This window comes from Hyperolius riggenbachi, chromosome 2 (genome assembly GCF_040937935.1).
Source record: "Hyperolius riggenbachi isolate aHypRig1 chromosome 2, aHypRig1.pri, whole genome shotgun sequence".
Classification (NCBI taxonomy): Eukaryota; Metazoa; Chordata; class Amphibia; order Anura; family Hyperoliidae; genus Hyperolius; species Hyperolius riggenbachi.
In genome coordinates, this window is record NC_090647.1 from 381152819 (window position 1) to 381176171 (window position 23353).

At 44.4% G+C, this 23353-nt stretch overlaps 1 protein-coding gene across 1 annotated transcript in view; it reads right to left on the minus strand.

Moving 5' to 3' along the window:
• Positions 1-23353, minus strand: part of GUCA1B (guanylate cyclase activator 1B) — a 333757-nt gene that overhangs the window by 43988 nt on the left and 266416 nt on the right. Inside the window, exon 3 of the mRNA XM_068269753.1 lies at positions 18235-18349. Within this exon, the coding sequence (XP_068125854.1) occupies positions 18235-18349 (115 nt within the window). The remainder of the gene's footprint in view (positions 1-18234; positions 18350-23353) is intronic.

Consider the following 23353-nt stretch of genomic DNA (forward strand, 5'->3'; position numbering starts at 1 on the left):
TATCATAATGGTACATGCTAGGCTGGCTTCAGCATGTTGCATTGTAGTGAGTTGTGTTGGTGGTATAATGGTTAGGATAGCAGCCTACAGAGCGATAGGCCTGGGTTCTATTCCCAGTCAATGTAAGTTGGCTTTTGACATGCTACAAATCCTTTAGCAAGCTCATTTTTTGCTTGGATTTATCATAATGGTACATGCTGTGCTGGCTTCAGCATGTAGTGTTGGTGGTGGTATAGTGGTGAAGTGAGCTACCTACCACGCACTCAGACCTGGGTTCAATTCCCAGCCAAGGTAAGTAAGCTGGCTTTTAAAATACTACAATTCCCTGGAAGACGAGACCCTCCTCCCTCTGGGGAGGGAAATGAGGCCTATGTCACCCAGGTCTCTAGTGTATCTAAACATTTTTTGAAAGAGCACCAGGGGGACATTGGCAGTTTCACCTTTCAGGGTATCGATAGAGTGTTTCGCTCACCTAGAGGGGGCGATTTATATCAAATTTTATTAAAACTGGAAGCCTTGTAGATATGGAGGTTAGGCACACGAATACCAATAGGCCTGAACTCAAGAATGGATGTCAGTTTAACTTATGATGTGAGGGTCTGACTTCCATATATATATGTCTGTTAGCCCTGCTTTCCATTCTTGTCCCTCTCTTCCTTTCTTCCTTTTCCCTCCCTCCTCCCTCTTTGCTTTATTCTATTTAACATGTTTGTCCTCAATGTGTGCAATTATCTTGATGCTTGACCATACCATCATTGTTTTTTTAATGTTTCATTATTCTATGTCTGTGTACTGGCCTTGCCATTTTACATGTATATTGTTAATGTCACTTTAAGGGGAAAGGCCTTGCCCACTGGGGGCTGGCATTTGACTACTTAAACCTGTGATGAATTTGTCCATACTGGCTATGATTAAGAAGCCTTTCAGAGCTCCGATATGCATCAGCATTTTATGTATCCTCTAATGTGCTAATAAAATTGAAGAAGGTTTTATACCCATCCATGGTGTAGCGCAGGCATGGGCAAACTTGGCCCTCCAGCTGTTAAGGAACTAGAAGTCCCACAATGCATTGCAGGAGTCTGACAGCCACAGTCATGACTCATAAAGGCAAATGCATTGTGGGACTTGTAGTTCCGTAACAGCTGGAGGGCCGAGTTTGCCCATGCCTGGTGTAGCAGGACATCCTTGTTTGACTGCATGCTTTGAGATCCATGATCCTTGCTCCCTTGGGGTATGGATCGGTGGTTGCAGCGTTCCTATCTTCCTGCACTGTTTATCTACTCATCCTGGAATTGCTCCCACCGTTCCTGGGTATTTGCAAAGTCTTACCTTCATCCATGTGCATAATATAGCACACACCAGAGACTACATTGCATCAAGTTTTGTCACAGATTTCTGGACATTCTGTACCTGTTGCTGCCTGCTGTTGCCTTGGTTGCCATCTGATCCCTGCCGGCCTCCTGCCTAGGTGTTGTTATGGAGCCGAGAGCCCTGCGGAGTTGTACTGTTTTGCCGCTGCCTTCGGAGTTGGCTGCCGGTCAGACTGCTTCTCCACCTGACGACTGCTCAGATCAGGCTGTGGAGAAATGGCCGCCATCAGAGAACATAAGAGACACTTGCTGGACTACGACAAAATGGCCACCAGTAGATCCCATGGGGGACTCCAATACAGCTTCCGCTCCTCAGCACGGGCCAGGCGGAAGTGACGTCATGCCGCGCCGCTTGTCGGGCGTTCAATTATTCACTCCAGTGCAGTCTGGAATGGCATATTCCGGCAAACAGTCTGTGGGGACTTTACGGCGATCCTCACTGGAGGGCCCACAAGCCACCAAGCTACACTCTGTCTCCTCCCATGGAGTCGCGATCTCAGCGCTAGTGGATGGCCTGAGACAACTACAGAGCCAGGAACTCTAGTCTTCATCTTCTCAAGTAAGTGGCAATGTCTCTTTGATTAACCACTTGAGGACCTAGGGCTTTCTACCCCTTAAGGACCGGCCACTTTTTTTCCATTCAGACCACTGCAGCTTTCACGGTTTATTGCTCGCTCATACAACCTACCACCTAAATGAATTTTGGCTCCTTTTCTTGTCACTAATAAAGCTTTCTTTTGGTGCTATTTGATTGCTCCTGCGATTTTTACTTTTTATTATATTCATCAAAAAAGACATGAATTTTGGCAAAAAAATGATTTTTTTAACTTTCTGTGCTGACAGTTTTCAAATAAAGTAAAATGTCTGTATACATGCAGCGCGAAAAATGTGGACAAACATGTTTTTGATAAAAAAAACCCCATTCAACGTATATTTATTGGCTTGGGTAAAAGTTATAGCGTTTACAAACTATATTGCAAAAAGTGAATTTTCCCATTTTCAAGCATCTACGCCTTTTCTGACCCCCTGTCATGTTTCATGAGGGGCTAGAATTCCAGGATAGTATAAATACCCCCCAAATTACCCCATTTTGGAAAGAAGACATCCCAAAGTATTCACTGAGAGGTATAGTGAGTTCATAGAAGATATTATTTTTTGTCACAAGTAAGCGGAAAATGACACTTTGTGGAAAAAAAAAAAAAAAAAAAAAAGTTTCCATTTCTTCTAACTTGCGACAAAAAAAAATGAAATCTGCCACGGACTCACCATGCCCCTCTCTGAATACCTTGAAGGGTCTACTTGTGGGGTGTGTTTACTGTCCTGACATTTTGGGGGGTGCTAAATTGTAAGCACCCCTGTAAAGCCTAAAGGTGCTCATTGGACTTTGGACCCCTTACCACAGTTAGGTTGCAAAAAAGTGCCACACATGTGGTATTGCCGTACTCAGGAGAAGTAGTATAATGTGTTTTGGGGTGTATTTTTACACATACCCATGCTGGGTTGGAGAAATATCTCTGTAAATGACAATTTTTTAATTTTTTTTACACACAATTGTCCATTTACAGAGTTATTTCTCCCACCCAGCATGGGTATGTGTAAAAATACACCCCATAACTATAATAACTCTGTAAATGGACAATTGTGTGTAACAAAATCAAAAGATTGTCATTTACAGAGGTATTTCTCCCACCCAGCATGGGTATGTGTAAAAATACACCCCAAAACACATTGTACTACTTCTCCCGAGTACGGCAATACCACATGTGTGGCACTTTTTTGCACCCTAACTGCGCTAAAGGGCCCAAAGTCCAATGAGTACCTTTAGGATTTCACAGGTCATTTTGAGGAATTTGATTTCCAGACTACTCCTCACGGTTTAGGGCCCCTAAAATGCCAGGGCAGTATAGGAACCCCACAAATGACCCCATTTTAGAAAGAAGACACCCCAAGGTATTCCGTTAGGAGTATGGTGAGTTCATAGAAGATTTTATTTTTTGTCACAAGTTAGTGGAAAATGACACTTTGTGAAAAAAACAATAAAAATCAATTTTCCGCTAACTTTTGACAAAAAATAAAATCTTCTATGAACTTACCATACTCCTAACAGAATACCTTGGGGTGTCTTCTTTCTAAAATGGGGTCATTTGTGGGGTTCCTATACTGCCCTGGCATTTTAGGGGCCCTAAACCGTGAGGAGTAGTCTGGAAATCAAATTCCGCAAAATGACCTGTGAAATCCTAAAGGTACTCATTGGACTTTGGGCCCTTTAGCGCAGTTAGGGTGCAAAAAAGTGCCACACATGTGGTATTGCCATACTCGGGAGAAGTAGTACAACGTGTTTTGGGGTGTATTTTTACACATACCCATGCTGGGTGGGAGAAATACCTCTGTAAATGACAATCTTTTGATTTTTTTTACACACAATTGTCCATTTACAGCAGTATTTCTCCCACCCAGCATGGGTATGTGTAAAAATACACCACAAAACACATTGTACTACTTCTCCCGAGTACGGCGATACCACATGTGTGGCACTTTTTTGCACCCTAACTGCGCTAAGGGGCCCAAAGTCCAATGAGTACCTTTAGGATTTCACAGGTCATTTTTGTTTCAAGACTACTCCTCACGGTTTAGGGCCCCTAAAATGCCAGGGCAGTATAAGAACCCCACTAATGACCCCATTTTAGAAAGAAGACACCCCAAGGTATTCCGTTAGGAGTATGGTGAGTTCATAGAAGTTTTTATTTTTTTGTCACAAGTTAGCGGAAATTGATATTAATTGTTTTTTTTTTCACAAAGTGTCATATTCCGCTAACTTGGGACAAAAAATAAAATCTTCTATGAACTCACCATACTCCTAACGGAATACCTTTGGGTGTCTTCTTTCTAGAATGGGGTCATTTGTGGGGTTCCTATACTGCCCTGGCATTTTAGGGGCCCTAAACCGTGAGGAGTAGTCTTGAAACCAAATGTTGCAAAATGACTTGTGAAATCCTAAAGGTACTCATTGGACTTTGGGCCCCTTAGCGTACTTAGGGTGTAAAAAAGTGCCACACATGTGGTACCGCCGTACTCAGGAGAAGTAGTATAATGTGTTTTGGGGTGTATTTTTACACATACCCATGCTAAGTGGGAGAAATATCTCTGTAAATGACAATTGTTTGATGTTTTTTACACACAATTGTCCATTTACATAGAAATTTCTCCCACCCAGCATGGGTATGTGTAAAAATACACCCCAAAACACATTATACTACTTTTCCTGAGTACGGCGGTACCACATGTGTGACACTTTTTTGCAGCCTAGGTGCGCTAAGGGGCCCAACGTCCTATTCACAGGTCATTTTGAGGCATTTGTTTTCTAGACTACTCCTCATGGTTTAGGGCCCCTAAAATGCCAGGGCAGTATAGGAACTCCACAAGTGACCCCATTTTAGAAAGAAGACACCCCAAGGTATTCCGTTAGGTGTATGGCGAGTTCATAAAAGATTTTATTTTTTGTCACAAGTTAGTGAAAAATGACACTTTGTGAAAAAAAACCAATAAAAATCAATTTTCGCTAACTTTTGACAAAATATAAAATCTTCTATGAACTCGTCATACACCTAACAGAATACCTTGGGGTGTCTTTTTTTCTAAAATGGGGTCACTTGTGGGGTTCCTATACCGCCCTGGCATTTTACGGGCCCAAAACCGTGAGTAGTCTGGAAACCAAATGTCTCAAAATGACTGTTCAGGGGTATAAGCAACTGCAAATTTTGATGACAGGTGGTCTATGAGGGGGCGAATTTTGTGGAACCGGTCATAAGCAGGGTGGCCTTTTAGATGACAGGTTGTATTGGGCCTGATCTGATGGATAGGAGTGCTAGGGGGTGACAGGAGGTGATTGATGGGTGTCTCAGGGGGTGGTTAGAGGGGAAAATAGATGCAATCAATGCACTGGGGAGGTGATCGGAAGGGGGTCTGAGGGGGATCTGAGGGTTTGGCCGAGTGATCAGGAGCCCACACGGGGAAAATTAGGGCCTGATCTGATGGGTAGGTGTGTTAGGGGGTGACAGGAGGTGATTGATGGGTGTCTCAAGGTGTGATTAGAGGGGGGAATAGATGCAAGCAATGCACTGGCGAGGTGATCAGGGCTGGGGTCTGAGAGCATTCTGAGGGTGTGGGCGGGTGATTGAGTGCCCTAGGGGCAGATAGGGGTCTAATCTGATAGGTAGCAGTGACAGGGGGTGATTGATGGGTAATTAGTGGGTGTTTAGGGTAGAGAACAGATGTAAACACTGCACTTGGGAGGTGATCGGACGTCGGATCTGCGGGCGATCTATTGGTGTGGGTGGGTGATCAGATTGCCCACAAGGGCAGGTTAGGGGCTGATTGATGGGTGGCAGTGACAGCGGGTGATTGATGGGTGGCAGTGACAGGGGGTGATTGATGGGTGGCAGTGACAGGGGGTGATTGATGGGTGGCAGTGACAGGGGGTGATTGATGGGTGATTGATAGGTGATTGACAGGTGATTGACAGGTAATTACAGGGGAGAACAGATGTAAATATTGCACTGGCGAATTGATAAGGGGCAATTGATAAGATTGTCTGAGGGCAATCTGAGCGTGTAGGCGGGTGATTGGGTGCCCGCAAGGGGCAGATTAGGGTCTGATCTGATGGGTAACAGTGACAGGTGGTGATAGGGGGTGATTGATGGGTGATTGATGGGTAATTAGTGGGTGTTTAGAGGAGAGAAGAGATGTAAACACTGCACTTGGGAGGTGATCTGATGTCGGATCTGCGGGCGATCTATTGGTGTGGGTGGGTGATCAGATTGCCCGCAAGGGGCAGGTTAGGGGCTGATTGATGGGTGGCAGTGACAGGGGGTGATTGATGGGTGATTGACAGGTGATTGACAGGTGATTGACAGGTGATCAGGGGTTATAGATGCATACAGTACATGGGGTGGGGGGTCTGGGGGGGGGTCTGGGGAGAATCTGAGGGGTGGGGGGGGTGATCAGGAGGGAGCAGGGGGCAGGGGGGGATAAAAAAAATAGCATTGACAGATAGTGACAGGGAGTGATTGATGGGTGATTGGGTGCAAACAGGGGTCTGGGGGGTGGGCAGGGGGGGTCTGATGGGTGCTGTGGGCGATCTGGGGCAGGGGGGGGGGGGAAATCAGTGTGCTTGGTGCAGACTAGGGTGGCTGCAGCCTGCCCTGGTGGTCCCTCGGACACTGGGACCACCAGGGCAGGAGGCAGCCTGTATAATACACTTTGTAAACATTACAAAGTGTATTATACACTTTGTATGCGGCGATCGTCGGGTTAACATCCCGCCGGCGCTTCCGTATGGCCGGCGGGATGTTGCGGCGGGTGAGCGGCGCCAGGCGGAGGCGGAGGATCGCGTCACTGATGACGCGATCGCTCCGCCCATGCCCCTACAAGGACCGCCGCCATTTGTCAATACGGCGGTCCTTGCGGGGTCCACTTCCCAGCCGCCAATTGTATATACGGCGGTCAGGAAGTGGTTAATTACTGCTGTGATTTTTAGTTTTAATTATATTCATCAAAAAAGACATGAATTTTGTCAAAAAAATGATTTATTTTTTTTTTACTTTCTGTGCTGACATTTTTCAAATAAAGTAAAATTGATATATACATTTTTGTCCAAATTTATTGTACTACATGTCTTTGATAAAAAAAAATCCAATAAGTGTATATTTATTGGTTTGGGTAAAAGTTATAGCGTTTACAAACTATGGTGCAAGAAGTGAATTTTCTCATTTTCAAGCATCTATGACTTTTCTGACCCCCTGTCATGTTTCATGAGGGGCTAGAATTCCAGGATAGTATAAATACCCCCCAGATGACCCCATTTTGGAAAGAAGACATCCCAAAGTATTCACTGAGAGGCATAGTGAGTTCATAGAAGATATTATTTTTTGTCACAAGTGTCTACTTTCCAAAATGAGGTCATTTGTGGAGTGTGTTTACTGTCCTGGCATTTTGGGGGGGGTGCTAAATTGTAAGCACCCCTGTAAAGCCTAAAGGTGCTCATAGGACTTTGGGCCCCTTAGCGCACCTAGGCTGTAAAAAAGTGTCACACATGTGATATCGCCGTACTCAGGAGAAATAGTATAATGTGTTTTGGGGTGTATTTTTACACATACCAATGCTGGGTGGGAGAAATATCTCTGTAAATGAGATTTTTTTTTACACACAATTGTCCATTTACAGAGATATTTCTCCCACCCAGGATGGGTATCTGTAAAAATACACCCCAAAACACATTATACTACTACTTCTCCTGAGTACGGCGATACCACACGTGTGACACTTTTTTGCAGCCTAGGTGCGCTAAGGAACCCAAAGTCCTATCAGTACCTTTTAAGATTTTACAGGTCATTTTGAGACATTTGGTTTCTAGACTACTCCTCACGGTTTAGGGCCCCTAAAATGCCAAGGCAGTATACGAACCCCACAAGTGACCCTATTTTAGAAAGAAGACACCCCAAGGTATTCCGTTAGGAGTATGGTGAGTTCATAGAAGATTTATTTTTTTCATAAGTTAGCGGAAATTGATTTTTATTGTTTTTTTTTTTCCACAAAGTGTCATTTTCCATTAACTTGTGACAAAAAATAAAATCTTTTATAAACTCACCATACACCTAACGGAATACTTTGGGGTGTCTTCTTTCTAAAATTGGGTCACTTGTGGGGTTCCTATACTGCCCTGGCATTTTAGGGGCCCTAAACCATGAGGAGTAGACCTGTAAAATGCTAAAGGTACTCATAGGATGTTGGGCCCCCTAGTGCACCTAGGCTGCAAAAAAGAGTCAGTGATGAGCGAAAATGAAAAAATTATTTTCGGCGAATTTTTGCAGAAAAAAGCACTAATTTCTTTTCGACAGGCGAATTTTCGTTCGAATGTTTCCGCGTTAATTTTCGCCTAATGTCCGTTATTTTCGTGTTCAATTGCAAAGCCCCCTTACAAGCTAGAATCACCAAATTAGCAGAGTATGTTAAGGAGAACAGTGGGTATAAGGGGAAAAATAATTTGTCAAAAAGACCTTGTAGTTTTGGAGAAAATCAATTTTAAAGTTATGCCTTAATATACATAGTAATTTTAATTTTAAAAAAAATATTTTATCAAGTACACATGTCAGTATTATTTATTACAGAGGCCGAGGGAAGCAGCAGCTTGGTCAGAGTGACCATCACCCCCATAAGGCAAAAGAAGCAGGCAGTGGTACATATCCCATAAAATGACAGTGGTGGGGCGAGCAGTGGGTCAGTCAGAGTGACCATCACCCCCATAAGTCAGGAGAAGCAGGCATTGTACATATCCCATAAAATGACAGTGGCGGGTGGAGCAGTGGATCGGTCAGAGTGACCATCACCCCCATAAGTCAGGTCCAGGAGAAGCAGTCAATGTACATATTCCATAAATTGACAGTGGCGGGGGGGTCAGCGAGAAGAATATGGAGGCTGTCATAATTATTTCCTTTGAAACAATACCAGTTGCCTGGCTGTCTTGCTAATCCTCTGCCTCTAATACTTTTAGCCATAGACACAAAACAAGCATGCAGCAGATCAGGTCTTTCTGACATTATTTTCAGATCTGACAAGATTAGCTGCATGCATGTTTCTGGTGTGATTCAGACACTACTGCAGCCAAACAGACCAGCAGGGCTGCCAAGCAACTGGTTTTGTTTTAAAAGAAATACATTTGGCAGCCTCCATATACCTCTCACTACAGTTCTCTTTTAAAAAAAAAGACTTTTGTTTTAGAATACAACTACTACTACTGCTGTAGCGTGTATTTGGGGAGATTTTCAAACCACAACCACACAATAGGCTTCAAATAAATGAGCAGTAGCTAGCTAATCTCTCTCTACACCTATCACATCCACTAACTTTTCCCAACAGAGGCTGGTGTGTCAGAGACAGAGCTAGTATTATACTCAGGGGACTGTCTGTTGTCTGATTGGTTGTAGTTATATGGTTCCTGGGTCAATTGTTCCTGGGAGGCCTAATATGGGAAGAGAAGACATTACTATTAATTTTTGATTTTTCATGCTAAGCACATGACGAATATAACAATTATTTTCGAAATTTCGCATGTCCCCTTTAATTTTCGCTACTGGTCGAAAACGCAAATATTTCTGAAGATTTTCACGAAAATTCGGCAAATTCTAAAACAGGATTTTCGATGCGAAAATGACTTGGGCGAAAATTCGCAAGCAACACTGAAAAGTGTCACACATGTGGTATCGCCGTACTCAGGAGAAGTAGTATAATGTGTTTTGGAGTGTATTTGTACACATACCCATGCTGGGTGGGAGAAATATCTCTGTTAATGACAATTTTTAGATTTTTTTACACACAATTGTCCATTTACAGAGATATTTCTCCCACCCAGCTTGGGTATGTGTAAAAATACACCCCAAAACACATTATACTACTTCTCCTGAGTACGGCGATACCACATGTGTGACACTTTTTTGCAGCTAAGGGGCCCAAAGTCCTATGAGTACCTTTAGGATTTCACAGGCCATTTTGAGGCATTTGGTTTCCAGACTACTCCTCACGGTTTAGGGCCCCTAAAATGCCAGGACAGTTTAGGAACCCCACAAGTGACCCCATTTTAGAAAGACAACACCCCAAGGTATTCCGTTAAGTGTATGGTGAGTTCATAGAAGATTTTATTTTTTGTCACAAGTTAGCGGAAATTGATTTTTATTGTTTTTTTGTCACAAAGTGTCATTTTCCACTAACTTGTGACAAAAAATAAAATCTTCTATGAACTCATCATATACCTAACGGAATACCTTGGGGTGTCTTCTTTCTAAAATGGGGTCACTTGTGGGGTTCCTTTACTGCCCTGGCATTTTAGGGGCCCAAAACCGTGAGGAGTAGTCTGGAAACCAAATGCCTCAAAATGACTGTTCAGGGGTATAAGCATCTGCAAATTTTGATGACAGGTGGTCCATGAGGGGCTGAATTTTGTGGAATCGGTCATAAGCAGGGTGGCCTCTTAGATGACAGGTTGTATTGGCTCTGAAGTGCAGGAAGCACAGGATGTTCTCAAATCGTGACCTGGACATGGCAGCAGAGAACATGGGCATGTGATGTATTGGGTGCGTAGACCAATAAGACCGCAATACATTATTTTTAACTAGACCCATGTTAAGGAGAAGGCCCCAAAAAATGTTACGTTCGGAAACTTGGAGTGGTTTCCACCAAAAAGGCTGGACATGGTAGCTTCTTGGATTGGCGGTTGCGTATTGTGTGACATAACAGTTGGTCTCAGCCACAATTAAGTCGTAGAGACCAGCAGTGATCAGAAAAAAAAATTCTGTCACTGCGGTGGGGCGAGTGAGGGTTTGGCCGCGTGATCAGAAGCCCGCAGGGGGCAGTTTAGGGCCTGATCTGATGGATAGGAGTGCTAGGGGGTGACAGGTAGTGACAGGAGGTGATTGATGGGTGTCTCAGGGTTTGATTAGAGGGGAGAATAGATGCAATCAATGCACTGGGGAGGTGATCGGAAGGAGGTCTGAGGGGGATCTCAGGGTTTGGCCAAGTGATCAGGAGCCCACACGGGGCAACTTATGGCCTGATTTGATGGGTAGGTGTGTTAGGGGGTGACAGATGGTGTCAGGAGGTGATTGATGGGTGTCTCAGGGTGTGATTAGAGGGAGGAATAGCAAGCAATGCACTAGGGAGGTGATCAGGGCAGGGGGGGTCTGAGGGCGATCTGAGGGTGTGGCCGCGTAATTGGGTGCCTGCAAGGGGCAGATTAGGGTCTGGTTTGATGGGTAACAGTGACAGGGGGTGATTGATGGGTGATCAGTGGGTGATTAGAGGGGAGAACAGATGTAAATAATGCACTGGGGAGGTGATCAGGGGGGGGGGGTCTGAGGGTGATCTGAGGTGATCTGAGGGTGTGGGCGGGTGTTTGGGTGCCCGTAAGGGCAGATTAGGTTCTGATCTGATGGGTAGCAGTGACAGGTGGTGACAGGGGGTGATTGATGGGTGATTGATGGGTGATTAGTGGGTGATTAGAGGGGAGAACAGATGTAAACAATGCACTTGGGAGGTGATCTGAGGGCGGGTCTGCGGGCGATCTGAGGGTGTGGGCAGGTGATCAGGTGCCCGCAAGGGGCAGGTTAGGGTCTGATCTGATAGGTGGCAGTGACAGGGGGTGATTGATGGGTGATTGACAGGTGATTGACAGGTGATCAGTGGGTGATTACAGGGGAGAATAGATGTATACAGTACACGTGGGAGGGGGGTCTGGGGAGGATCTGAGGGTGTGGGGGGCGATCATGAGCCCCCAGGGGAAGTTTAGGACCTAATCTAAAATATAGCATTGACAGATAGTGACAGGGAGTGATTGATGGGTGATTAGGGGGGTGATTGGGTGCAAACAGTGGTCTGAAGGGGTGATCAGGGGGGGTCTGAGGGGTGCTGTGGGTGATTAGGAGGCAGGGGGGGCAGGATCAGTGTGTGTTCTTTTACTAGAAGGGCTACCTCCTGCCCTGGTGGTCCCTCGATCACTGAGACCACAAGGGCAGGAGGCATCCTGTATAACATACTTTGTTAGCTTCACAAAGTGTATTATATACTTTGTAAGCGGCAGATCGGGGTTTAACAACCCGCCGGCGCTGCTAATTGGCCGGCTGGTTGGCGTTGCGGGTGGGCAGAGCCTAATGCTGGCGGATGCGCACGCATTTATGCGTGCGATCCCCGGCTATTCAGTCCCCCAGGTACCGCCGCCGATCGGAGTTACGTTGTCCTGGGGGTGCCACTTTGCCAACGCCCATAGGTATTTTTGTAACACCTGGCCAGCGGACCTTAGCTGCATATATTGCCCACAGAGACTTGGTCTCACCCAGCTGGACTTAATGTGGTTGTTGTGCATATGTATATATGTATATGTGTGCATGTATATGTATATATATATATGTGTGTGTACATTTGTGTTGCGGATGATTAGTTACCAGGGGGCCTTTTTCTCTCTTTACCATTATTGAGTCATTATAGCTGGCTTTACCCTGCATACGCAGTCACATAAATAGGTTACAGTCATACTACTAAGGTAATGATACTCGCTATTTACTTTCTCTGTACATGTTACATATAATCTTAAATTCTTAAACGGTGTTTAATATATTGGTTTTAATATAACATACAGTTTCCCATATTCTCTTATATACACATAGGAATGGAACTATATATATATATATTTATTTAATCATATCGGTTAGGTACCATCATACATTCCAGATACCCACAGTTTGAAACGCCTCTTTGATTATGTTTTTATTATGTGATGTATTTTCTTACAACTTTTTTATGACATTATGATATTATGCTTTTACAATTATTATTATTATGTTATACGGATTGTGTATGTATTGAGTCCTGAGTCCCTGTCAATCTTCTTTTAAGGCACTTGAATTTGACCTGATGAAGCATTACTAGCCGCGAAACGCGTTGTCTGATGTGCACAATAAAAAGTATATATTTTAAATGAAATCTTGAATCTTTGAATTTGGCACTACTAAGGTAAGATTCTTACCTATATATAGATATTTATGTATATATATATATATATATATATATATATATATATACATTGTTATTACTACCACGCAAATCATTACCCTGGGCGCCTCCTTCCCTTACTGATCCTATGCACATACATTCCCTTCTGGGATTGTATAGGGTCTAGACCCCTTCTTCTGAAGGTTCAAAGACCCACTTTTTTTGTTTTGGAGCTGCGACCAATTGACCATCCTACAACAAAGGCCGAGTGAGGACGGTACTTCCTCACATGTTAGCATGAGTGGTTGCCTCGCCTGCAACCCACACTTGTGAGTATATATAGTTTGTTCTATATATTACCAAACAGATTCAACGTTATTACACGACATTGGGCTCCCGGTGTCTCTGTATCTTTTTTCACCCTTACAAGAAACAGTCAGGGCTAGTTCTAGATGTTTTGCTGCCTGAGGCAAACTTGTGAGGATAGCCCCCTGATTTGGAATAATTGCCCATCACCCAACAATTTACATTGCATGTCATAGCTGCGGTGCAGCAAAAAAAAAAAAAATACACCCTCAGTATAGGTAGGTAGCCAGGTATAGGTGCCCCCTATATAGGAAGCCAGGAATAGATGCCCAGTATAGGTTAGCCAGGTAGGTTCCCCCAGTATAGGTTAGCCAGGTAGGTTCCCCCCAGTATAGGTTAACCAGGTAGGTTCCTCCAACAAAGGGGAGCCAGGTAGGTTCCCCCAGTATAGGTTGGTTAGGTAGGTTCCCCCAGTATAGCCAGCCTGCTGCAATCCCCCTCCCTCCCAATCCGCCGCTGGTTTACCTTCTTGATACAAGCGGCAGCTGCCTTCTGCAGCAGGACAGTCTCGACAGGGTGTCCCTCGCCTACTTCTAGACATCTAGGAGAGCGTTTGCCAGAAAGTACTTTCGGTATGTGTGTTGCTATGGGAACCTACACGTCTAGAAGCAGGGGAGGGGGACCCAGAGAGACTGTCCTACTGCAGAAGGCGTCCGTCGCTTGTTTCAAGAAGGTAAACCAGCGGTGGCCAGGAGGAAGGGGGCAGGGCAGGATGTGGCCCAATGCATGACGCCTCCTGAGGATGTGGTGTCACCTAATGTCATGGGCAGCGTGGGCCTCACCACAGTTTTCAATATTCCTCCCTTTCTGCCCACAGACACCGAAAAAGTCAACACACAGATAAAATCCTCCCCAGTGTTGTTGGTAACAGGGCAGAATGATGCATTGCTTCCCAGCTCAAATATCAAACAGGTTCCTCTCCAATACAAGTGAAAGTTAAAGCACACCTGAACTGGGGGGGATGTGGAAGCCAACAAATGCAAATTGCCTGGCTGTCCTGTGCTGTTCCTTTTCCTTATAATTTTTGCTACAGACCCTGAACAATCATGCAAATCAGATGTTTCTAACCAAAATGTTACTGGATTAGCCACTTGCTTGTTTTAGGTGTGTGATTCAAAACCTACTGCAGCCAAATACATCAGCAGGACTGCCAGGCAACTGGTATTGCTTAAAATGAATCTGAAGCAATTATATATATATATATATATATATATATATATATATATATATATACAGATACTTATCTAAGGAAAGGGAAGGCTCTGCATCCTTTAGAGCATTCCTGACCCTCTCCTCATCTCCTTGTTTCCCTACAGGCTCCTCCATTTAAATCTCCTGCCTCAGGAGGCTTCAGCAGTCTTAGGAAGCCTTAGTGCTCTGTACAGTGCACATGTGAGAGCGCGAGAGGGGGCGCCAAAGCCAGGACAAGGCGCCTCCCCATCCCTCCTACCCCAGCCGTCAAACACTGATTGCTATTATACTGAGAGGTGCCTGAGGGCCCCCAAACACCTTAATCTCTAGTTATCTGGCTTGCAGTCACTGCCACGTGTCCCCTTTTCTTATTTCTCTCTGCTTCAAACACAATAGGGGAATGATAGCTGAGTGAGCTGTGCGCCACTTCCAAAACTGCACCTTGAGGCTGGATCCTCTCTCGCCTTTGCCTTGGCCCGGCCCTGGGGAGCGCTCACACATGTTCAGTATGGAGCTGCCCGTCTTCAGGAGTCTGAGTGCTCCTGAAGACTTCCAAACCCCACCCGCAGCGTAAGAGTACAGTCTCCGATCCATGGGTCATGAGACTGCTTACAGGGGAGCAAGAGCAGGAACGACAAGACGAGGAGACGGAAGGGAAGGCTCTATTGGACCCAGAGCCTTCCCCCTCCTTAGGTAAGTATCTGTTTTTAAAAAAAAAAAAAATTGGTTAAAGACTCTCTTTAAGAGGCAACAAATATGGCAGCCTCCATATCCCACTCAGTCCAGGTGTACTTTACCATCCCTAGCAAAGTGGTACAACACAGTGGATTGTACAGATCAGATCACACCCACTTAGAAAGGTAATAACATCACATCATGTTTATGAGTTTCTGTAGTTTCTGCTGTGTTCCTCAGGACACCAATGTTCAATTTCCAATTGTCTTATATAGGCTTGAGGCAGGTAACAACATATCTAATTTCATTTGATATAAGAATAAAAAAAGTTTATGAATATAAACAGAACAGGACTTGCACACACCTGAAGTATACTACTCAGCAAATGTTAGGATTTTGTGATTGCCACTCTAGAGGAAGCGGGAAAACATAAGTCCCTTATACACAGTGGAATTCAAGGCAAAAGGGAACTCCACATCAAAGAGGCACTCTATCTCAAACCCCCTTAATGAAATCATCTCTCCAAGAATGTGAACAGTTCTAAAACAAAGACCACTTGGGCATAGGAAGCCCAATAAATACATCTTGATTCAATTTTCAGCATCAGTGCTAAGTAATTACCTCCCTTTCCAGTTTTTTATTACTTTCTCCACACCCAAAAACGTAGTACCTTCCAGGCTGAAACAAGTATGAATTTTGGAATGCACTGACACGGGAAAATTTCTTCCCCCCTTCACATAAGACTTTCATGATCTGGGCTATTTGCATATGCAAAAAAGATTGTGATTGACATATATGAAAGTTGATGTGGCATAAAGGAGTCTTTTTTTTTTTGTATTTTGTTTCCAGAATTTCATGTTTTTGCATTTAGCAGCTAAGAACTGAGAGAGACTATATTTTTACTAAAATCATCAGTATTAATTAAAGAGGAATGCCATGTTTGTATGAGGGTGTGTATGTGATGATTTGATTTTTATCAAGCCCTTTGCATGCAATAAGTGTCTAATTACAATTTTAACATTAAAGAGGAACTTAAAGGTGAACTTCTGCCTAACAAAACATACTGTCATTAAGTTACATTAGTTATGTTAATTAAAATAGATAGTTAATAAAATCTCTTACCCACCCTGTTTCAAAAGAACAGGCAAATGTTTGTGATTTCATGGGGGTAGCCATCTTTTTGGTTGAAAGGAGGTGACAGGGAGCATGAGACACAGTTCCAACTGTCCTGTGTCCTGATCACCCTCCCAGCTGCGCGTGCTAGGCTTCAAATCTCAAATTCCAAATTATTAAAAAAAAAATTGCAGAAGGAGAACAACAACATCAGAAATCCGATCATGCATTGCACAACATCAGGGGAAAAATGCCCGGGCAGTTTTCTTCTGTGTAGCTAAAAATGAGGCTTGGGTAAGTAAAAAATGTTCTGATGCTGTGAAACTGTTAAAGAAACACCAAGCATTTTCAGTGCTGCTGAGTAGATTTTTAGTGTGGAGGTTCACTCTAAGCCAAGGAAAAAAAAAATCAGTTTTACTCACCTGGGGCTTTTACCAGCCCCCTGCAGCCGTCCTGTGCCCTCGCAGTCACTCACGGATCCTCCAGTCCCCCGTCACTAGCTAGTTTTGTTTCGCCGACAGGCCTACCCTTTGCAGAGTGATGAGTGGAGCATTACAAGAGAGAACCTCACCAGCTTACTCTGTCCCAGCGGTAACCTCTCTCCTAAGCAGCGCCGTGCACCCAGCATCCTCTTCATGACAACTGCAGCAGGATGTGACGCACAGCTACACGCATGCGTCACATGACAAGAGCCGCTGTTGTCAAGGAGAGGACGCTAGGTGCATGGCACTGCTGAGGAGAAAGAGGTTACCTCTGGCATGGTGTAAGCTGATGAATTTCCTCTCTTGTAAAGCTCTGGTTGCCACTCTGCAGAGGGAATGAGGGAGGGAGGGAACCCTTATACGGTGCGGGGGGGGGGGGGGGGCTGGGGGGAGGCTACTGCTGGCTATACATCTAGCTAAACAGCCATCTGGCTATAATTACGTTAATAGTGGGACACATTTAACTGTCGAGGGGGGGCACCTGGCAATTTAATTGTGGGGAGGGGGTGGCGGAACATCTGGCAATCTTATGTAGAGGAAGAGGGGCACATCTAGCTAACTATAGGGACGGAAGGGGGGCACGTCTGACTATGGGGGGAGCAAGGGTGGCACATCTTGCTATTTATATGGGGAATGGAGGCCCATCTGGCTTTTGGGGTACATCTGGTTATCAATGGGGGAGGGAAAGGAGTGCACTTCTGACTATTTATAGTGAAGGTAGGGGTGCACATTTGATTATGGGGGGGGCAAGGAGGGACATCAGACTATTTATATGGGGGAAACATTCACATCTGACTATAGGGGGGTAATATCTGACTATAAGGGGGGCACATCGGACTTGTTATAGGGAAGGGGGGCACATCTGACTATAGGGGAAAATGAGGCACATCTTACTATATTGGCGGAGAGGGGCACAGCTGGTTATCTATGGGGGAGAGGGGCACATCTGGCTTCCTATGAGAGAGCATGTCTGGCTATCTATACTGGGGAAGTGGGAAACATCTGGCTACTTACTCTGGGGGAACGGGGGCACATTTGGTTAGACTATACTGGGGGAAGGGGGGGGGGCATCCTGCTACTTATACTGGGGAAGGAAGGGCACATTTGCTATCTAAACTGGGGGCTTAGCTAATATGGGGCACATCTGCCTTCCTATTTTAGGGAAGAAGGAAAGAGAGTATATCTGCTATCTATACTAGAAGCAACTGTCTAATGTTGGGGGCATATCTACTTGTCCTTGGTAAAATCTACATTACTTTGTTCGGTTTTATTGAATTAGGAAAGGAGGTGTGACTTGAGGGGTGTGGCTTGTATTAAGGGGTGGAGTTTAGGATGCTAGAGCTTATGTGCCTATAGGCTCCTGAGATGTAAATCCAGCCCTGATTGTGGCAGTTTCTAGCGATCATCAGATTGTTAACAAATAGTATACGTACATAACATTTCTCTTCACAAATTATATGCAAGCAGTCACTCAAGCTACCAGAAAAGTAACAATGGTTTACCATCTCCATTCTCATCAACCAACTGAAATATTCTGTTCACCACTTCTTCTGGTGATAGCAAGGGAGCTCGTTCATCTTGACCCTGGCGACAGACTTTCTTCAGGTTGTAAATGGACTAAAAATAAACAATATATATGTATTAATAAATGAATGTATATGTATTATTAAATGAGTGTATATGTATGAATATATATATATATATATATATATATATATATATATATATATATATATATATATATACACTGCTCAAAAAAAAATAAAGGGAACACTTAACACAATGCAACTCCAAGTGGGTAGCACCACTGATTGACAATCAATTTCACATGCTGTTGTGCACATTGAATAAACGAGTGGAAATTATAGGCAATTAGCAAGACATCTACAATAAAGGAGTGGTTCTGGCAACAACCCAACAGCAGGACCGCATCCTCCACCTTAGTGCAAGGAGGAACAGGAAGAGCACTGCCAGAGCCCTGCAAAATGACTTCCCGCATGCATATGTCTGCTCAAACGGTCAGAAACAGACACCATGGATATTATCCTTTTGGAATGAAATGTTTGCCATTATAAATGAAATACTTTCCCTGCATGTTGTGGGTTGTCCTAGGATAGATCTACTTGGTCTACAATATTTCAGATGGTAAACACTCACAATATCTCATCCAAATCCTTTGCTTTTATGCCAGAAAGGAAATATTTAAGAGTATGGAAAGCGGACAAATTACCATCAATTAACCATTGGAAAAATACAATAAAAAAAAAACTCTAGTGAAAATAATGTAATAAAAAAGCTTCATTTTACAATAATTATGTATAAATGGTTTAGTCAGTGTTTGCTCATTGAAAAATATTTCCTCTCCCTGATATACTGTGATGATCTGCTCGGCTGCCTGTGTAGGCAGGCAGCTTTTTGACCATTGTTTGGGTTTGCATGCTGCAGGACTCTGGAAGGAAGAGCTTCTGTCAGTTTTGCAGCTTGTGCTTGCAGAGGAATTTGCATACGTTGTCATGCAAATTGCCTGGCCACATTCATTGGAGGAGTGTAACGATTGTGGAACTTTCTCCGTGATCAGCGCACAAGCGTGTAATTGCAGGCACCCAGCAAAAGGTGCTACGCACCTGTAGAGGGAAATTCCTGTTGGCAGATGGCGCTGGGGAGTGCAGAGGAACCAATCCTCTGTACCTCCACAAATGCCAGACAGGAATTGTACGAAGCGCAGAACGCAATCGCAAGAGAGGCGATTGCGAATGAGAACGAGCAAAAGCACAGGTTGTATGTGTGTGCGTCAATCCAGTCGCTACCCCGCGACCGCGCACACACAACAGCAGATATGAAATAGGAACGCGATCGCGAGAGGTGCGATCGCCAGATGTGACACAAGGCAGATCAGAATAGAATACGAGGGTAGCAAAGGCACAGCAAATAATAAAATGAGAAGATGCAGAAAATAACAAACGCTAGCTAACCACGAACACCGCACTCATTCGCAACAGTGCACGCGGCTATGCGCGGTCTCCACGTGATAAGCACAATAGAGACAAGCAAGCCTAACTAACCATCGACAGACAAACATGAAACAGAAGATGCGAACACTTGCTTAACGGTTACCTCCCAAAGTGCCACCCAAAGAAAGCCTATACAGTGGCAAAAAAACAAGATATAGATTGTTTCGCTGTAATAAGTAGTAATAAAGTTATAGGTGAATGAATGGAAGGAGCGCTGACGGGAAAAACCCTTTGAGGTGAAGAGGTTAAATTTTTTTTTATAGTATTTTTTCTATTGTTTGTGTACTGCGGGGTAGAACGTCATCGCCTGGTCAGCTCTGTCCACCCCACCCATTGTGTGGTTATAGTCCAGGATGTCTTTGGAGGGTACAAAATCGGGTCAATGGCCTGGCTGAGCACCTCTGTGATTCACAGAGGCGCGCAGCCAGGCCATTGAGCCGATTTTGTACCCTCCAAAAATGTTTGCCTGATGAAGTGGGATTGTGACCCGTGAAACGCGTTCCAACTTTGGAGCTGTTAATAAAAAAATACTTTATATGAGTAACGTCCCATTGTCCGGTCTTTCTTTCTGCGAGGGAGGTGAGTCAATCAATGTCCCCCTTTTAAACAGTTTTTAATCGATTTTACTCTACTTGGCGCCTCTCTGCTACTGCTTTACAAATTGTCTAGTTCACCCTTGGTGGAGGGGTGTATCCCCATTCCTTCCTGTCTACAGAGAGTGACTTCTTAAACCTGAGTGGGGTCAGGTTATAATTCTCCCGGCCCGCTTATCCAGTGGTTTCCTTTGTGGCGACCCACGTTTGTGAGTGTAGCACTGACTCCCGCAGGAGCTGCTTTAAGAGTTGGGTTCTCCTACTGTCCCCAGTGATGACCCATCCTGTAAAAGGACCCTTTAATACTCCGATACACCAATAACTATAAGGGGTTTTATTAGGGCCGACAAGATGCCCTGTGAGAAGGGTGTGGGCAAAACAGGATTCACAATGGTATAGGGGTACAATGGCATCAAATAAAAGCAACAGCTTAGTGACAGTGGGTTAGTGAAGCAGAAACAGCAGTTCAATAATGCAACAGTCATAAATAGAGTTTGTTCCCCTGTCCACCCATGAAGAGACTGTGCCCCTTAATGCACTGGGTGAGAGAGGGACAACACTGCTGTACAATTCTTAACAATCAAACAAGCAAACAGTTATATGCAATTCACACAAATACGAAAGGGGATGCAACTAGCTACTGAGCTGCTTAGCTAAAACATTTCAAATCCTGACTAACCACTGGCCAGTGGTGAAACTGCTATAAAGTCTGCTAGCGATGGGGCTCATTTCAGTTAAAGTTGGAGTGCTCAGGCCTTCAAGGGAAGGTATTTGTAATCCACATGGCACGACCAGCTGTCCAAAGGACTCTGAGATGAGAGGGGCAGGGGCCCCTTCTTGCTCACCAGGCAAAGGGACAATTAAACCCAAAGTAATGTGGCCACAGGCCTCTCACCCCTCTCGTCGCTGCAGCAAGCAACACTCAGGAATGGCTTGTCCTCTGGGCTGGGTGAGACGATTCTTCCTGTCTGGTCGCTGGTGGCTTGTTTCGGATCCAACTATTAGCCCTCCTGCTATCCTGGCTTCACCGCATCAATCGGAGCTCGATTTAATGCCACTTTCTGCCCTGGTCTTTTCCTCTGACCCACACACAGATCCCTTATGCAGAGGCTGGGACAGAGAGACCCACGTGTCTCTCCAGCATTCCTCCTTTGTCCACCCCCCCCCCCCTCTCTTTGTTCTCTCTCTTCCTCTTGTCCTTCCCCTACCACCCCCCTCTGTCCACTTCCTTTAGCTCTGAAAGAGGGGTCAAGTTACCATCGTGTGGTGGGTATAAATATTGCAGTCTCAATCCACTGATGTTACACTCTCCCCCACTGAAAGTCTTTGGTCCCCAAAGAACAAAGTTTTAACTACAAATTATCTAACTTAATACTTACATGTAACTAGGTTACTGAAGCTATCCTGGCTTCTTCAGAACGGTTTCCTCTGGAGTCATACAGTGGCTTGCAAAAGTATTCGGCCCCCTTGAAGTTTTCCACATTTTGTCACATTACTGCCACAAACATGAATCAATTTTATTGGAATTCCACGTGAAAGACCAATACAAAGTGGTGTACACGTGAGAAGTGGAACGAAAATCATACATGATTCCAAACATTTTTTTTTACAAATAAATAACTGCAAAGTGGGGTGTGCATAATAATTCGGCCCCCCTGAGTCAATACTTTGTAGAACCACCTTTTGCTGAAATTACATCTGCCAGTCTTTTAGGGTATGTCTCTATCAGCTTTGCACATCTAGAGACTGAAATCCTTGCCCATTCTTCTTTGCAAAACAGCTCCAGTTCAGTCAGATTAGATGGACAGCATTTGGGAACAGCAGTTTTCAGATCTTGCCACAGATGTTTGATTGGATTTAGATCTGGACTTTGACTGGGACATTCTAACACATGGATATGCTTTGTTTTAAACCATTCCATTGTTGCCCTGGCTTTATGTTTAGGGTCGTTGTCCTGCTGGAAGGTGAACCTCCGCCCCAGTCTCAAGTCTTTTGCAGACTCTAAGAGGTTTTCTTCTAAGATTACCCTGTATTTGGCTTCATCCATCTTCCCATCAACTCTGACCAGCTTCCCTGTCCCTGCTGAAGAGAAGCACCCCCAGAGCATGATATTGCCACCACCATATTTGACAGTGGGGATGGTGTGTTCAGAGTGATGTGCAGTGTTAGTTTTCCGCCACACATAGCTTTTGCATTTTGGCCCAAAAGTTCAGTTTTGGTCTCATCTGACCAGAACACCTTCTTCCACATGTTTGCTGTGTCCCCCACATGGCTTGTGGCAAACTGCAAACGGGACTTCTTATGCTTTTCTGTTAACAATGGCTTTCTTCTTGCCACTCTTCCATAAAGGAAATTGTGTGCAGTGCATGACTAATAGTTGTCCTATGGACAGATTCCTCCACCTGAGCTGTAGACCTCTGCAGTTCGTCCAGAGTCACCATGGGCCTCTTGACTGCATTTCTGATCAGCGTTCTCCTTGTACGGCCTGTGAGTTTAGGTGGACGGCTTTGTCTTAGTAGGTTTACAGTTGTGCCATACTCCTTCCATTTCTGAATGATCGTTTGAACAGTGCTCCGTGGGATGTTCAAGGCTTTGGAAATATTTTTGTAGCCTAAGCCTGCTTTAAATTTCTCAATAACTTTATCCCTGACCTGTCTGGTGTGTTCTTTGGACTTCATGGTGTTGTTGCTCCCAATATTCTCTTAGACAAACTCTGAGGTCGTCACAGAGCAGCTGTATTTGTACTGACATTAGATTACACACAGGTGCACTCTGTCTAGTCATTAGCACTCATCAGGTAATGTCTATGGGCAACTGACTGCACTCAGACCAAAGGGGGCTGAATAATTATGCACACCTCACTTTGCAGTTATTTATTTTTAAAAAATGTTTGGAATCATGTATGATTTTTGTTCCACTTCTCACGTGGTGTACACCACTTTGTATTGGTCTTTCACGTGGAATTCCAATAAAATTGATTCATGTTTGTGGCAGTAATGTGACAAAATGTGGAAAAC